The sequence below is a fragment of the Agelaius tricolor genome, unplaced genomic scaffold (genome assembly GCF_023055355.1).
Source record: "Agelaius tricolor isolate 1412-34295 unplaced genomic scaffold, bAgeTri1.0.p SCAF_2, whole genome shotgun sequence".
Taxonomy (NCBI): Eukaryota; Metazoa; Chordata; class Aves; order Passeriformes; family Icteridae; genus Agelaius; species Agelaius tricolor.
The window spans coordinates 81654117-81673159 of record NW_027269262.1 but is presented as its reverse complement, the minus strand read 5'-3'; the positions used below and the strand labels follow the sequence as shown (position 1 = coordinate 81673159).

At 33.0% G+C, this 19043-nt stretch overlaps 1 protein-coding gene across 3 annotated transcripts in view; it reads right to left on the bottom strand.

Annotated features, from left to right (window-relative positions):
- CSMD3 (CUB and Sushi multiple domains 3) overlaps positions 1-19043 on the bottom strand; it is a 592443-nt gene that overhangs the window by 236444 nt on the left and 336956 nt on the right. For all 3 annotated transcript variants that reach the window (XM_071421704.1, XM_071421705.1, XM_071421706.1), the window contains 4 exons: positions 18343-18669; positions 10928-11122; positions 7054-7192; positions 2150-2337 (listed from right to left, as the gene is read on the bottom strand). In XM_071421704.1, the coding sequence (XP_071277805.1) occupies positions 2150-2337; positions 7054-7192; positions 10928-11122; positions 18343-18669 (849 nt within the window). The remainder of the gene's footprint in view (positions 1-2149; positions 2338-7053; positions 7193-10927; positions 11123-18342; positions 18670-19043) is intronic.

Sequence of the window (19043 nt, the reverse complement as noted above, 5' to 3'; positions counted from 1 at the left end):
TTGTACCTGATGCTGATATTAAAAAGCTTTGATGATCACTCAAAATTTTGATTTTCAGCCTTTATTTTTTCCTGAACAAAATTTGCTAGCATAGCTGAAATTGGTTACATTTCTTCTGATATTTATATTTTAAATATTTACATAGATCAATTATTTACATAAATCATCCTCATACCTAATGTTATTTGATATATGAGACATTGAGAAGATAAAGAATAGCAGAAAAGAATAAAGAGAAGTTGACTTGTTAAGGGATTTCAATGTGTGCTAAAAAATTAAACCTTTTAGATTATTTCCCAGTGAGAAGTTCATATACAAAGCTTATCTAAAGAAGTTCATTATAAAATAATAATGAAAAAAACTCAACCCTCTACAGATAGTACTGAAATTAGTAAATTGCTAGAAGTATTCAGTGCAAAAATTTTATGCATGTTATTCCTTTTATTCCTACATAGAAGTCATAAAAAATCTTTCATTACAAAGAAATTCATTGTGGAAAGATATAATTAGCATAAAAGTTATGAACATATAAAAGATATAAAAAGCTTTCAATACAATATTTGAAGGGAGAAGAAATGATGAATAGGAGACCACTGATCATTATTATTCGTGTTTCCAAAAAGGAAAGCAGAATTGGATTGTCCTGGATAATGCAAGATGAGAAACCAGTAAGAATTAAGCAAAAATAAAATGAATACTCAACTTTTATGTATAAACAGGAGCTATTAAACAGAAAATACTGAAAATTGTTTATTTTTTGTACCAGGGGTAAGAATATATATTTTCCATGCTCTCTGATAGTATAAATTTAGCCTTTTTTCTCCACTAGTGTAGAGAACTGTGGGGTGTGGATCACTTTTACAAAAAAGAGGATTTTATAATGAAATTCAAGAATTTATTTATAAAGAAATTTCAGGTTTCCTTTCCAACTTTATTTAACTGAAACTGTTAATTATTTGTAATAAGTGCAGATTTTCTTTTTTTGCTGTTCACATTCCCAAAGTATAATTTCTACCATTTAACATTCAGTCTTTCTAGGAATTTAGTGTATTGGTGGGCAATCTTAATCTAGTGTTCCTGATGTGTTAGCATAGCCTTTTTTCAAACTTCTGAATGGATGAAAACCTAACAAAATCATCACTTTTTCATAATGCAGAAGATTATACAGATAGACATTTGTGGGTGAATGCTAGGACAGGTAATAATTTAGGTATAATACGAAATTTTTTTTTCAATAAAAAGCCTGAATTTAACATTTACTGGAGTTCAAATCAACTCAAATTTTATCTGGCAATATCTCCCCTATGCATATTAGTTTTAGTACCCTTATAGTGGCCAGGAATAGTGAAAAGTGTAAAAAAATAATGTTAAAAATTAAGAACATCTGGAAATTTTTGGTAATAACTCCATCAAGTACAAGCAACATGCCAATAACCTTTACAAAGCAAATAAGATAGTAATTATGGTAAAATATTATTTCTCATATAAATAGGAATTATTACAACAGAAGTTATATTTAGAAAGACAAAATGTAAATTGAATTATAGTATTTCAACATAGGAATTTTAATAATTAATGAAGTAGGAAATCTTACAGATACTTTCTGCAACATACTTTATATGACTAAAATAAGGACAAAAGAGTATTTTTATGTCAGAAAAGAAATCATATAGGCAAGAGGCAAGTTTTTAGAATCATAAAAATCCATAATCAACCAATTCCGTTTCTTGATTTTCAGATCATTATGAAAACTGCATTTTCCCCTATGTTCAGTTAGAGCTGCAGATACATCAACCAGAACACTAATTCAGTTTTTTTCTTAGTTTTTCATAATCTTCCTGATCTCATGCCATTTTACATGCACAAAAATGCATTGTATAAAATTTAAGAATATTAAGACATAAAAGCAGCCTCCAGAAGAAAGGCATTTACTTCTCATTCTCATCTTTTGATTCTTAATGCACCGAGCAGTACATCAGTGACATTAAATATAAATAAAATTAGTGGTCATCTCTGTTGCACTTTAACGTTACTAAATCTTTCTCAGGTTGGGAAGTAACAGGAATTTAGCCAATCTGATATCTGTACATGACTAGGGTAAGCATTGAGGGGGAGGGGAGATCAAATAATACAACAGAGAAGTACTTACTTTCATAGTGAATTTTGAATCCATTGTTAGAACGACTGTTATCAGTTGTAAAGAGAAGATACATGAAATTGCTACTGCTAAACAGAAACTGTGGGACCTGTGTACCATTGTAAGAACCCAGAAGTGGAGATAATAGGTTTGGTCCATCATGAACTTCCAAAACATCGTAATTCAGTTCAGTCTGAAATCTGGAATTGTGGAAAAACACAGAGGCACAAATTTAAGAGACAGTTAAAGCAAATTCAATAAACACATATTTTTTAAACTATGCACCTTTCCTGAAAATATTTTTTCTCCACATATCTATTATATTATATTAATTATCCTATATATATTAATAATCCTATATAATTTATGCAATAATAAAATTTCAAGTTAATTCCTTCAAAAGATGAGAAATAAATTTAAACTCCTTGAGCTGGTTTGTATGGCAGGAAACAAAAGCTAAAAACAGTTTGTTAATAAATATTAACAATTAAAAATTCATATGCTATTTTATAATATTATTATTATTCTTTTTCAATAACAAATTAAATTATATAGAGGGCATATTGACACATTTGGCAAAAATATCAAGGTACTTTGTATCGTCAATGGCTCATACTCTTGAGTTCCTTCCTCACAATCATCTATAAGCAGGGATAGAATTATTTGACTCTTGACTCCAGTGGCTTTCTGCCAGCTGAGACTCAGTCCAAATTAGTGACAGAAGTCATTTGAAGAAAAACCCACAGCTAAAAATCCCTTTTAGAAAGCACTAAATACAGTATGTGTGCTCTCCCTATCAAGGAAAGCTGAGTGAGATAGTGCTGTTAGATATCTCCTTGCTTGTCTTCTTTTAGATGGTATCAGCAATTCTAAACACCTGTTTGGTGTTTTGACAGTGGCTTATCTCTTTCTTGCTATGACAGACTTTAAATCAATCATAATGCTTTATAATGGACTCTGATGGATTACTGAAAGACCTTTCCAGAATTAAAAAGCAACAATTAACAGCAGGGTCTTACAACGGCCCTTAGATAGTCTTAATTCTTGCTTTGATTTACTTAGACACCTAATTTAGCTTGGTGAAATCCATTCAAAGAACTGTGTGAGTAAAGCCAGTGTACTGAGGAACTCGATATTTCAGTATTTATGTCCCATGAGTCTGAGCCTAAAGATCTAAAGGAGTCTGGCAAAAGACAAGAAGACAAATTAAACCTACAAAACATGTATTTTCTTTTATTGATGTTCTGCTCCCACTAAATAACATATAAAAGAGCACAGAACTAAAGTGGTAAGGAGTTACAGAAATGAAGTGGGATAATCCTAGAAGCAGGAAATCTGAAAATTTTGGGTTTTGTTAGCTCCCCCAGTAACTTGTAATGACATCCTGCTGAAAAACTACTAGGCAATAACTTGCTCTTTCCCATATTTTCTTTTTTTGTCTTTTTTTCCAGCAATCCATACAACACCGGAGAAATCTTGGAAACAGATCATTTAGTCTTGCTCAACTTTCTTAGCACCTATATCAAAAGCATACTTGAGACAGAAGGTGTTAAAAGCCATGGATCTGATAAATGTAATGCAACTAAAGTCAAGTTGAAATTAAGTTGAATCTCCAAAGACATAAAGGAAATTCTCTCAAAACTACTTAGACTATAGCACCACAAATATCAGAAAAAATATGAAGATGAAAAAAATTAAAAATCACCCATGAAAGAAAATGTAAGAAGTATTTTTAAGTGAGAGGAACTAGAACAAATTTGAAGAAGGCATTATGTTCAATGCTTTTGCTTGGTCATTTAGCTCAAAAACTGAAAAAAATTCATTTATAAATCTCAGGCTTATATCAGTTTTCCTTCAGTATCTTTTCCCTTGATGCTCAACATATCTGCTATATTTGCATACTTTTTTTTTCCTCAATGTAACAAAACAGTAGAGGCTTTTAAGAAACTGAATAAGAAATACCCTATGCTCATGCAAGACCCTTCCAATGTTCTTTCCTACTTAGTTGATCATTATTGTTAAATTAACCTGGATGTCTTAATTGCTATGTCACATCTAATCTTATGAAGGGCTCACAAGAAGACAGGAGTGAAAAATGTTTTAACACAGGAGATCCCATATACACTTTTTTAGGAGGCCTTATTTGAATAGATAAAGGTGCCTGAATATTTATAACCCACATCTTTGTTTCTAAGAGACATCCTTATCAACTCATTGGAGTGTCAGGATTTCCTGCTGCACAGTAAATACTCAATAGACAAACGTGACTAGTACCCCAATCATCTCTCACATTTAAATACTCATAATTAGGCTTCATGATAAACACTTCATTACAATCAAGAATGGCATTGCATTTCTCACTTCTGTCATTTCAATTGAGCCTAAAAAGATTCTGATTTATAACAAAATATCAACAGATTATCTATCTTAGATAATTCCTTGTAGAACAGGAATAAACATTTTAAAAAATACATGCACAATCATATAAAAATATGTGGAAAAGTTTTATTTTTTGCACAAAATAAATAATCATTTTTATTTGATTTGTCTGTAGATCTTCTTTTCTCATGTCCATCTCCTTGGCACAGGAATGGTTTAGCATACAGGCATGGAATGCAGTACCTCACTCCTATCCAATGTGGTAAGAGAGAAGATATAGGAAGGTAGGAAGATTAAAAGGAAACTACTCAGTGAGTGGGAAACTTAGAAAATCCAAATTATTATTTAAAAGGTATAGATATGTACAATAAATATTTATCACTGACCAAGAAATTCAAAATCTTTCAAACATCCACACAGATTGTGGAAATTTTGGTATTTGCACCAATAAAGGCTATAAAGAGTATGTGTGTTTCTCAGGACAAAGTTAAAAGGCAAAGAAATAGGAAAAATATGAGGGTTTTTTTTTAATCATATAGGAAAGTCATTTGGCTATAGTTTTAAAACTGTGTATTTCAACAAAATTATCCTTTTCTCTTAAGAAAGTGCAGCTGAAAATTTGCAAGCATAAGCAGCAGAACAAGAATAGCCAAGACAAGAATGAGCCTTTAAAAAGCTAATGCATAAATTACTCAGAAGTCAAATTTAAACTACGTGGAAAATAATAATGTCTAAGTAAACAACATAACAGTAGTTTACAAAATGTTTTCTTTCATTACAGTATAAAGTTTTATTCCATCATTTAATTTATGAAAAACTTTTTTCTTTGCATCCAGACACATAACTATATATATCTAAGTGCATCTGTGTGAACATACATAGACGTATTTTTAAGTGTACTTCTGCCAGAGATACATAAAAATACATGTTTATCTGCAAGTGGGGCCTCTCTGGATTGCTGCATCTGAGCAATATGCCAGAACCAGACCAGTTCTGACAAGTGACAAGAGTGTCAAAAATGAGCAGCATTGGGAAAAAAGTGTCATAAAGAGGACAGAAGCTTTCTTTGTGATCCAAAGAGACCACATCTTGTTCTTTTTTGATCTTTCTTACAAGAGTAATAGAGGTTGTGCAATTTTATGACAAGGCATTAATGTATTACAAACAAAAACTGTATGCAAGAGAGTGTCAGATTTAGTAAAACTCAGGTGCAAAGAAAGAAAATGCAGTTGGCATTGTATTTTGCAAATATAAAGGCAAATGCTTTTTACTTTGAAATGACATTCCACGTCAAATATGTAGTTTAAATGAATTGCTGAATTAAAAATCAACTATTTGAAATTATAATTTTCTTTTCAAAAACTTAAAAGAAGTTTCAGCAGGAGGGAGTTATTCAATTTTTTATTGTAGTCTAATTGGCAAAAATTCGGTAAATCATAATTTTAAGTGATACACTAGTGATTTTGGAAGACTAGCTTTCATGTTATAGTAAGGTTAGAAAATAAATAAAGTGTACATATTACATGTCCTTTGATTGTTTATATTGTCCCATGTATATTTTATTATAGAGTAAGCTATAGTAATAAAAAAAAGGTTTCAAAAATCTTATCACAATGACGAATTGTACGAAGAGAATATTAATTTCATCCCTTGCTAAAAAAACCTTTTGAATTATATTATAATAAAGAAATACCTTCTTTTAAGTCAAGTGTGAGCAGGCCTAGTCAGAACATGCTGCATAAATATAAACTGAAAAGTACTTGTATGATATTTGTACACTATAATTTTGATCATCAATGGCATTTTTTTACTGGGTTGTCATCTAATTTTTTTTAATATTACAATTAAAAATAATCTAAAATATAAGAAGAATAGCATTCTTTATTGCATTTTTTGTCTTATTTTCTGCTAAACAGTTCAAATTAAATGCCAACATCTTGCTACCATGAGAAATGTAAGATGCTTCAGCACATTTCAATCCTTTGAATAAGGAAGGGACCTTAGTGACAGACATCAGTCTAGGAAAGGTGGAATGCTGCAGTAATTTGGGGACACTGGAACTCCATCCTTAGAGCACACAGTCCTTTCCCAATAGTTCAGCTGATATGATAATTAAATATTCAGAGTGGGGAAAATTATGACTGCATTTATTTAGTTTTCACAGCTGATTCAGATTTTCAGAGTTGACGATTACATATTTTGAAAGAAGAAAAAGAACTTAGCAATTATAATTCATCATAGCAATATAGTTAAAAGCAATTGAAACATGCTAATATTTAAAAACAGACATTTTTTACTTGGCTAGACAAGTTTAAATATGGGTAAGAAGGTAGAAATTTCAAAAGCTTTTCAGCACATCACAGTGGAAATTACACTCAAGGTAATATCTGTGCTCTGAAGGAGTTTCCAAAAGTCCTACGTGATAATAAATTTATTTGTTTTAAAGATAATGCAAATTAATGTTATGATAAAGCTAATAACTCCTGTTTCCTGATAAAAACTGGAAAACATGAAGTAAGAAAAACATTAGCCAAGACCTTTCGAATGTAATTTTGATAGAGTGTCCAGGTTCAGCTTCTATCACCCACTCACAATTCAAGGAATCTTTATAATATCCTGGCCAGCCTGGAGAGAGGATTACTCCACTTGGAGATGAAAAATGCCCACCACATGGAGCTAAAAATGAAACAGAGAGAAAGGTAAATAGTATAGATTTATTAGGCGCAATTCATATTTACCAATTTCAATACAGGACAATTAGAATGAACAAATATTGAAAACCCAGTTGCAGCAAGATGCAGTTGCTTCAAACTGACAGGCTCTGGGGTGTTCAGAATTAGATGTAGATAACTGAATTAAGACCTTAAAAAGATGAAATAAACTGCTCAATAATTCTGAAAAAGGTTTTTTCTCTACTGTGTTCTTATGTGTATAATACATTTTCTGCATTAAAGAACGTAAAGAAAACACAGTCTGTACGAAATATCATTATTTTTGCTTTTAATTGTGAGCAGAGAGTCTTGAAAAACTTGCTGACGTTTCAGCTGAGTTTAAAGCTAGAAATTTTAAATTTGACATCATGGAATCTACTGTCATACCACATATGTTTTGCTTGGCATGTTAGTAGTTCAAATTACTCATTCATAAAAAAGACATGCTTATCATTCTTCTTACCACACTTACCATTAGTTGATATTTTTTTAATTGGAAAATATATATCAATATTGCAATATATACTTCTGCAAGCAGTACTCATGTAGAGGGGAAAGATCACCTGCTTCAGCCTGCTCAATAGTTTGCCTTATCCATCCCAGGATACCACTGACCTTCTTTGCATCAAGGACACAGGTTTAAGCTGGTGTCCATGAGGACACCCAGGGCCTCTGCCATTCAGACTGAGTTCAGACTGACAGCAGAAGCATGTTACTTTGCAGGAAGAGAAGGCTGCACCACAGAGTTTCATAACACCATGGTTCCAGTGGCCTTTATGCATACAAGGCTACTCAAAAAAAAAAAAAAAATCAAAAAAATTTTCAAAAATCTATGTCACAGTTAATGTCACAGTTAATGATGCATATCACTGTATATCACAAAGAAGCTGGAAAGGTCATACTGTACCATTGACAAGCTAGTGTCTCTACTAAAAATAGTGTAAAGTACACAACATTTTCTGACAAAAACATGGCTATTTATTCCATTTCTGTTTGTGGTTATTTCACCTAGCAGAGCCTGCAAAGCATTTTGGTTTGTTCATTTTGACAAAGTAGAACAGTACATATCATTGTCTATATTATTCTGAACTTCTCCATTACAAAAAAATAGATTAATTTTGCTCTCTTTGACACAACTTCAAGTTGAAGACCATGAATTATTACATGTTTGTCTGATCTTCATTTTTCAGGAGAATACCAGGGCGCTATATTTAAATGACAAATTGCTGTAAATAGGTTTGTTTTGGTTTCTTTTATTTTTTTTTTAAGCACATAATGCTCCATCTTTCCATCCTGTGTAGGGAAAAGAAAGGGTTTCTAGAAGTTACATAGTTCAGACTTCAGTTATGTTGCAAACAATTCTAAATATGCAGATGCATGCCTCTTTTTATACTCACTGATGGATTTAACGTGGGCGTTTCTCACCTTTTATCTTAGAGTCGCTTTTTCATACTACCTTCAGTAAACAGTATGAGTCAAACAATAAGTTATTTAAACTCATATTTACCTCAAAAACCAGAAGGTTAACTCTAGAACATTCATAATCTCTATATTTTGTTGTATATAAGCACTTTCAAATATTCATATTACATGTAGAGCCTACAAACTACAAAATATATTAAGTAGAATAGGAACCAGATGGCCTTATTCTGAGTCAGTACACTCCATAGTTACAATTTACAGTGTTACTAAACTTGTGCAAAGTTCTATAATCTCACCAAATTTTCATGACACAAAGTGCATTTAGAATACAAAAAGCTCCAAACCCCTGTTACAAAAATATTCCTATGAATAGTGCATTAAAAGTAATGCACACTGTAAGATTGCCTAAATTTGGAATGATTTCTCAATTTTATTTAGGAGAGTTTTGCTGCTGGTTTTCCTTAAAGAAAATGTTTCTTATCTGTCCTCTGATTGTGGCTCTTGCAGATAAATATCAAATGGATTTTTTTGTTTGACTTTCACCATTACTTGCTGATTTCCTAGACCCAGGAGTACTTCCCTTCAGAATAGCCTAGCTACTGAGCTTATCTTAAAAAGCCTTGTTTTTTACAAAATAAAACTCTCCAGTCATCGTGCCAAAGGATTGTTTCCCTAACCTTTTTTACACTGCTTCTAATCCCCTCTTCATTCTTAAAGTACTGTTTGATGGTTGTCTGACAGATTCATACCCAGTGTTCATGTGTTTAAAATGAAACTCTAGAAATATAACACAACTAGAAGTGGTCATCAAGCAGAATCTCTTTATCAAACACATGTCTATGTCAAATAGTAAAGAACAATTTCAGTCTGATCTAAGAATTCTCACAAAGTCATTTGTATTTATTTCTTTGTATAGCAAGGTGCATGGGTCAAAACAGGAAATTTTCCTACATGAGCAGGAAAAAAGGCTTTAGGATAACAGGCTATTCACAGAAACACTAAACATCTTAAACATCTTATAGATTCATAGTTTTAGAAATGTTTTTTTGAAGAGCTTATCACTAATGCTACAGAATGGCAGGATATTAAGCCTTACAGGAGTTATGCAGGAAGACCAAGGTTAGAGCTTCAGCATGGGTACAACAGAACAATATCAGAACAGATTATGGGAAAATCCTCCACATAACCCTCGCACAGGAAAGATGAAAGGCATGAGGACAGGAATCCCAAACTCAAACTCATCAGGGAGCAGCAAAAGCAGGACCTCTTCACTAAAAAAAGAAGCCAGGAACCAGGGATGCTCACTTGTGCACACGCACATACACACACACAGAGTTAGTGCCTTCACAAACATATCCAATTCCACCTGAGAAAGCTGACCAGGATGGTTTTGTTACAGGAAAGGGGTTTGGTGACAACAAAGTGACTGTCTGAGCTGAAACAGAATCCTGGGCTGTGGGCAGGGCTGGGAGGAAGTCCCATAGAGGCTAGCCAGGATTGCCCTGAAAAACTAGAATGTTGACCCTGTTAATCTGCAGCAGATTAATAAATAGCTCCCTCCTGTACACTGTAATTTCTGACCATTCTCAACTGTAAGGAAAACTAAACTGCACAGCAGTCACATTCCTAGAGAGTATGTGGAGCTTATGCCTTTGACTTGATATATCTGACAATGAAATTATAAGGTATATGTAGAGTTTATAACAAACAGCTTATATCAAACATTTTTTCTGTTTTATGTAAAAATGTGTACACAGTCAATAAAACTTCTGAACACCCTAACAGACCAAATTAAATTATTATTATATTATCATTGATTTAGTTTTCTTTAATCATTACAAATAGCTGAATTAATTTTCCCCCTTTGGGGACAAAAATCCCAGAATATAGACAAGTAATGAGGCAAAGGTTATATTTTAGAGTCAATTAGTATAAACAAATCAAAGGAAATATATATAACAGTGTGATTTTAGTTTGCTATGTATGGAAGTACTTAATTTCTATAAAAAAGAGAAATCAATTGCTAAGAGAGTCTTCCCCAGCCTAGAGTCATTGTAAATAGAAGAAACACAAGTACTGCAACAGAGAGCTAAAATATCTTAAACAGTTTTAAATACCATAGGCAGAAGATATCAACTTCTTCATTCCAATCTAATACTATATCAGCTATAACAGAAGCTTTGTGCTATTCATTTGCAAAAATCTCAACTTCATTTGGTGGCAATTTGAAATGCATTACATCAAGTTCTCCTGATTTAGAAAGAAATATTATACATACCTCCACACTTAGGAATAGGTCCACTCCACATTACTTTTCCATCCACTAGCATACAAGTAATTGTTTCAGTTCCTTGTGTTTTAATAAATCCTTCTTCACATATAACTGAAATTGAGCTCCCCAGCTGAAAGTTATCACCAAAACGCCGAGCATTGATTGGCACTCCAGGATCTGGGCACTCATTATGTCCAAATGCTTTTTAAGAGGAAAAAAGAAAAGTGGTAGAGGACATAGAACTCTTGCAAGGAAGATGAGATTTTTAAGATTTTGTTCGCTAGTAAGAACAAACAATTTATATAAGAAACTGAAGGGAAAAATAAGAATCAAGAACTTGCTCAACAGCAGAAAATGCAAAAAATAAATAATTGCTTAAAATATGAAGTTATACCAGCATGGATCTCAGCTTGGACAGATTGTTGCGGGCAGATTTCAGTGATGGCTAAATTCTCCATTTTCAACAACACTCATCCTTTTTAATGTTAAAATGGGACAGAATGTTCCTTCAGAAGGGCAGGGCAAGCATTTATGTATGAATCAAAAACTTTACTCATCTTTTGTACATGTAATTCACCCTCACACCATTTGAGCCATACTGACCTTCAAGGGCTTCATCCTACCATAGCTAATTTTGTTTCCTGTATTTCAAGGTGGTGAACAGTGAAAAAAAGGGTCATGTTGGCCAAAAAAAGAAAACTTGAAACTTTGAACATTTCAAGTTTAGGTCTGGATAAATTAAAAAAAATGAATTTCCCTGTATTAATGTAGATACTATGACAAAGACTGTTCATGTCTTTTACTGCAGAATATACCTTACTTTTGGAAAAGAAAGACCATATTCCTCACAGAAATTAGCAAAGTCATATTTATAGCATTATCATTAAATTATATGTAGTAGTTATTGTATTTTGTTGTTCTATTGATGAAGAATACTGCACATACATCTTATATTTTTTAAAATGTTGATTTTTTTCAGTGAGAACAAATATCCACCTTCCTTATGTATGATGACTGCAAATTGTATCTTCCTAAACATGTTTACATGTGGAGACATCATAAAATACTAAGTCCTTAAAAAGATGATTTTCACTTTTTCCCCTGCAGTTTTACTAGTGTGTCTGCTAGACAAAACATATACAAATCCCCTAATGATTTTTTTAAAGTAATATTTCAATAAGTTATTAGAAATATTTCTCAGATGTTCCATTACAGAGGTATTTTAAATCATAATAACAGACAAGAGAAAGCATTTATTTATTGACATTTTGACTTAGACAATGTCATATATACTGGGAATGAAAAGAGTGTTTTCATTGAATAATTGTCTACCATTTAAAGATTCCATTAAAAGTGATGCAATCTCATACTTTTTCAGAGGAGTTACAAAAACTTTTCTAATTCTTTGTTCACAGTCATCACTTTTAGAGAAGGCATTGATTGCCTGCTTTTCTTACTACTTTCAGACAACCCAGAGATAGATTTTCAATATTGTTATCTATAAATGTAGATAAATGTTGACTGCAGGTTTAGCTTGCTTGTGTGTGACACCAGCTTATTAAGGCTGAAAAATCAATTCATTGCTCTATATTTCAGCTCAGGAAATGCTGCCACTGCTGCTCCTATGTGATCAATTTTACTGCATAGAATGACTTTGGGAGGCAAGATAGTGAAAGACAATCTGTCCCACCAACAGGAGTCACTTGTAGCTTAGCCTGCCTACAATTATATTATTCAATGTGCCAAATTCCATCTGCTGATACTTCTAAAAAGCTTCATGGTGGAGCTGTAATATGAAATATTAGCCTTAGGCTGAAAAGAAAAAGGGTAAATGATTAATTAATATTTTACTTATTATCAAAAAGTCAAGAAACCATAGAAAAGTTCCTTATGAACTATTACACGTAAAGAGGAGATACAGTTTTCCTGGCATTTATCTTCATCAACTATCATGACTGCATAGGTATATAAGGCAATTTCTGGAAAAATGTCAGGAAATATAATCACAGATCAGGGCAATGGTAATATTCTGCTTTTAACTCAGAAGTATATTAAAATATGCATTTTGCATTAAAAAACAAACAAAAACCAAACAAAAAAACCCCCAAAAAAACAGAGGGAAGAAACTGCAGAGATCTCATGAGATAGGAAGGCAGGTATCTAGCTAATCAAAGCTCATCTCATCTAAAGCCAGCTTTGAAAGGTCCTTCCAAATAGGACTAAAAATGTGTGGTCCACTGGCACAGTTAATTGTTTTGGTGGATTGCCCTACCAAGAGTTTTAGCTGGTAAGTATAGCAACAACTTTAAAGTAAAGATAATACTTTCAGAAGAAAATATCAGAGAAAAAAACAAAAGTTAAGGGAATATAAAATAATAACAATATATTTCATACTAAAAACTATTGTGAAAGACTGTAAACAAGTAGCTACTGTAAACAAGTAGCAGCTTATTCAGTACCATCACATGTAAACTCCTACTTCTTTCTAGTACACTACCCTCTGAAGAGTTCTATCTTGAGAAGTACTGAGACTGAAAAAGTCTTAACAAGATTAACTGGCAGGAAAATTGTGTTGTGATGAACATATGCTAACACAGCAATAAATCATACTAAATCAGTTTTTGTATATAAACACATCATCTGGCATTGTCCATGTTTTGGTCCACTGAGCTGAAATGACTGGAGTAATGAGGCTGATGTGAGAGGCCCATAGTTTGACCTTTGTCAGGCTGCTATGTAATTCATAAGGTTTTTTGCTAGCACAATTAAACAGCTGTAATAAAAAAAAAGTAACAAAAATATCTACATAATAAAAAGCAGCATTCAAGCTTATTCAAAGATAATTGCCCAGCACTATACCCCAATCAATGAGGACAGCTCAAAGAAGTCCACAGCAAGCATAAATCAAGCAATCTGGACGATGCTTTCCACCTCAAAATACTCACCCATCTCAGTCCAAAGGAAGGTTAGCACAAGTCTGGTTTGTGGAATTCCTGCCCATGGAGGACCTAGAAACTTTTGAGTTTCCTCTGCATTAACTCCATTGTCACGGGAAGTAAATATGCATTGTCTGTCACATGGCTTCAGTTGTCACACTGCAGTTTAGGTGTGCATTTCATCTGTTCTAACCTAAGCTAGGAAATCTACACTGAAGCAAAGAGGCTATATAAATTTATTTCTTGTAATTTATGTGACTATATTCACTACTATGTCTAGCTCTGTTCTCTATAATTAAACAAAGATAAATATATATAAAGTGGGAAGCTTTCATAAAGGAGTCACAAGTACGATAAAAGGCTCATACTTCCTTAAATTGAGTAGTACAATGCATATAGCTTACTACAGGCAGGATTAGGGGATGACTGACTTTATAAATATCTTCACAGGCACCGGAAATATCATTAATAGCTCTTGGGTTTGGGATATAAAGGGAAAACAAGGAATCAGGTGTAAGTATGCATTTCCATAGCAACTTAAACAAATGCAGTTTTAGGTTGCTATGTCCCTGTGTTCTGCTGAACCTAGTGAAACATTCTTCTGTCTCCTTTTCCAAGCAGAATATAACAGCCTTTCAGTTCTTATACCTTTGCTTATTGGAACATTCTCTGTATAATCCATTTTCAAGTCACATATTTTTATGATATAGTCCCAAAATTGAACTAAGTAGGAAATCTTTGTTAGACTTAGTGTAATAACTCAAAGATGACACACTTGAAATCTAATATTTTTCTTAATTCAAACGAAAGTTAGATTTATGTTCAATTTTACTGGAAGGAGAGTAATTATCTGAGACAATATATGTTTCTGTAATAAAAATAAATATGGCATTGAAATATTTTCTGAGAAATACCATTAAATAATCAGATTATGTAATAGTAACTCAGCTTTATTCTTCTCCATTCTACACCTCAAAAACATCAATGAAGTTATTTACATTACTAGCCTACATTCTTATTAGAAAAGATTGATCAAGACATACTGTTTCCATGATACACTGTTTCTTCTCTTGAAAGGGGGCAAAAAGAGATGGATAGCTTTGGAATATATCAACTGGAGTGTTAGCAGAAAACAGATATTTTTAATTAACTTTGGGTTTACAAATGCTAAGACAGAGCGAAATTCTATTCATGCCTTTTTTTATTATCTTTTTTGGCCTTTATTTAATATGGAAAGATTACTTCTGTAATTTATCAGATTGAAGCTGACTTTACTGAAGAAATAATAGAAATTATTTGGAGATATTGCTGCTTTTGTAAGTAGATTTTAGCTACAGAGTTTAACAAAAACATCCACAAACACACCCACGAAAAGAAATAAAAATATAAATGTGTTAAATTGTTCAAATGTGTAAAACGTTTTAAATTATTTTCAGAGTTAAGTAGTTTCATTATACAACAGGTAAAAGTTGATATTGGACTGTTGCTTCTTTTTAAAATTAAAATTGTATCATTTGATACTATTAGTGCATAATTTAAATGACATGATAAAACTAATACATACCCAAAGAAGTCTGCAAATTTTTAAAGAAGCAGAATTTATCTGATAAGTATATTTCTATGTAGTTCAATATATGAACTAAATACAAGGAGCATTCCATACTAATCTTCTCCATCTTTCATTTTCACTACAAATTCTACATTAACTGACCTACATTTAGTTCTAGTTGTGCAAAATGGGATAACTTGAGAAAATCCACTTATACACAGTCCTAATTTTTATCCTAGAAGACTACCTTATATCCTCCAATAGCTGATTTTGCTTTTCTCATTTAGATTTAGGCTTGAGAGCATTGAGCACACGACACTGAAACTTTAAAGTAAAGAGAACTGTTATAAGTGTTAAAAGGACATTAGACAGAAGAAAATAAAGAGCAAATGTTAAAACTTCTGTAAAGAAACATGGATTCAATATCTCATTTTCCTTATACCTAATTTCATATTTCAGTAGCTCTGAACAACCCCTGACTTTCCAATATTTAGTTACAGTACTGAGATATGTAGCTACCAGTCCAAGGTTAGTTTGGAATGATGACTGGTACCTATAAAAACCAGTAAGAAGATACTGGTTTTTATAGGTACCAAGAAGATACCACATATTCTTCATGCTTACATTCTACATTTGTGACAAATGATCTGATGATGAATCAAAGGGCTGAGAGCAGAAATATAAGACAATATAAGACAATATCAGAAAAATAATGTTTACAGAATAATCTACTGTCAGTTTATCTCTTTCCTATTCAGACAGAAATGTTTAATGTAGATCTTAATAAATCATTCTCTGAAAGACTGGCAACCTAAACCAAAACAAAAATAAAAAGAGAAAAAATAAACATGGAAAGGTGAAAGTTGATGTAAGAAAAGTAAGCAGCCACATGGGAATTCAGTCCTTGAAATTTTATGAAAACAATATTAACTGTTAACATTCATTTGAGAAAAATGTGAAGTCTAGGTCTCTCACTTATCAACTTCTCTTAATCTCTCACTTCCTTTTTTATTTAAGGGTTTGTTTAGGTTTTTTAAGAGTAAAGAAACCTAAATAGCAAAGTTGGGGTTTTTTTCATACAGTCCAGCAGGTAACACAGGAAGGGAGAGTCTCGGGTCGGCTGCTTGTCTTTGCTCTGAGATGCGTGGGATGGTTCTGAGGCAGCTCGTGCTCTGAAGAAGGTTGTGGATTCTTCACTTTTTGGTCTTCAGGTTTTTTATTATTTCTTATCTACAAAATTTTCTTTCTGCTCAGCTGAGGTCTGCACAGCAAGGCAGCCACAAGCACTCTGACTGCTCTTGAGGCAGTGTTATCTTTATATACTACAAACTACGTATATCATATTTACTTTTAATTCTTAATACCAATCACCTATGTTAGACAGTGCACTTCTACTTTAAACTAATCTCTAAGTGCTAACATCACAGCAGAAAATGGAGAACAAGAAGAAGAAAGAAGAAGGATGAGACACGCTCTGATTCTTCTATCTTGTCTCCATAACCTCTATACCAAAAACCTCTAAAATCTATATTTCTACCCTGTAAATACATCATTCTTGCACTATTCAAACTCGTGTGGATCTTATGTCTTCACACACAGGTTGCAATTCGCTGGAAGGATTAAAGTCAAGCTACTAGGTGTTCTGGGCAACATGCTAGGGTCTTTGAGCCTCCTGAGAGGGGTTTCGGCAACTCCGGACATCCAGAGGGATGTGCTGAGTTCTCACAGGAGAGATGTGCTCTCCTTCAAATCATGCTGTTGTATATTCTCTTAAATCTCAAGCAAACCTTATGGAATTAGATATACTCTCAGATGTTAGGGAGAAAGACAGGAATGGGTCTAATTACACATTACATCACATTTTGGAAATATCAAAATACTTATTGTATTTTGCTTATTTTTTTCTATCTGTTGGCATTGAAAACTCTGCGACCCCTACCATCAGAAAGAAAGAAAAAGAAAGAAATCCAGATTTCCAGATGTGGGGGATTGCTGAAGTGGGGAAGCTCTGGTTGAAGGGTACTGCTGAACCCCCTACTAGATATTCTCTTATTCCTATCACACTCTACCCATAGCAGCAAGTCTAACACTTCAGGATACTGCTGGAGTGACAAAATTTAATTTTTTATACGCTCCCAAGAAAGTTTCACAGTGTATCTTGCAATTATTCATGCTATGGCCTTGCATCACCATGTCTGCACTAACTGGGAATATATCCTGTCTGGATTTTAGTGTGGAATAAATACCAAATTACTTGGTACCAATGCAAGATAGGCAGCTCTTCATATGTGTTTCAGAAGAAATGTAACAGTTTTGGCAGCAAAAAGGTGAATAAATGCTAATGGTATTTAATACTGGAGAGGATATTTGATATCACTTTCAATTTTATTATGTGGTTAGTAAGTAAGGAAGGTAAAACAGCAAAAAAAAAAAAAAAAAAAACAAACAAAAGATAAGTCTACTGTGGTTTGACTGATCAAAGAGCTCCTACAGCTGCTCACTGAACTGCCATGACTACAAGCTAGAAAAGATTGCAGCCATCAGCTCCAGGACATAACACAAGTTCACAGCTGAACATATGAGTTTTCAAGAACAGTTTCGTTCAGGCAGTGATGGTATTTAATATTATGTGGCATTGCATTGTCAGCAAATTTATTAAAGTCCTATTATACAACTTGGAACTGGCCTGATTTGTCAGTCTGCCAAACACTCCTATCACAATGATCTCTAAAGCCATAAATGAGAGCAATACTTGTATTTTTAGCCCTAGCACAGTATTTGAGCAATAATCCAAACACATATATTAGGAATTTTTAGGTATATACGATTTACTTGAAGCTGCATTACCATAGCATCATTTTTAAATACTTAAGCCTATCTCCTAGACTGTATGTTGAAAACAAAACCACACACACAAAAAAAATAAGATTACTCACTGTTATAAGTGATGTTAAATCCACGTCCTGACATTGAATGGTCAGCTTGAAATTCCAGACGCAAAATATGACCATTACTGGTAAGATGGGAAGGAACTTCAGCACCAGTAAATGTTCCAATTATGGGGGAATCTACAGAATCGCCATCTTTAACTGCAAGGAAGTCAAACTGAGATTCCAAGTCAAAGTCATTAAAGGAGAGATGAATTCGACTCCCAGGGTCTGAAATTATTGTCCAGATACAGTTTAAATTATTCCCATATCCCTCTGGATAATCTGGTGAAAGAACTGTTCCCATCGGTGCAGTGAAATTGGAAAGACAAGGAACTGCCAAAAAAAGGAGAGATAAATTAGATAATGGACTAAAACACTTCAATAAGGACTTTTTTAGTGCTAAGTTTTTGCAAGAAATCTTAAAACTCGCTGAGTACCTCAACTGAATAATCCATTATTTGTGGTAATATGTGAATCTGGAAAGAAGGTTGTTTTTCCAATATTCATATTTCCTTCTTCTCAATAAAACTACCTCTCAAGCAGAGCTCACAAAAAATACGGGACATATTTGTTGCATTGGAAATCCATAGCAGTCCTTACAATTTACCCCTGATAATAATCACTTGGCACCACTTATTTTCTCTTGTAGGGAACTGCTTAGATGAGCAGACCTCCCACTGAGCACATTAAAGGGGCAGAAAGTCAAT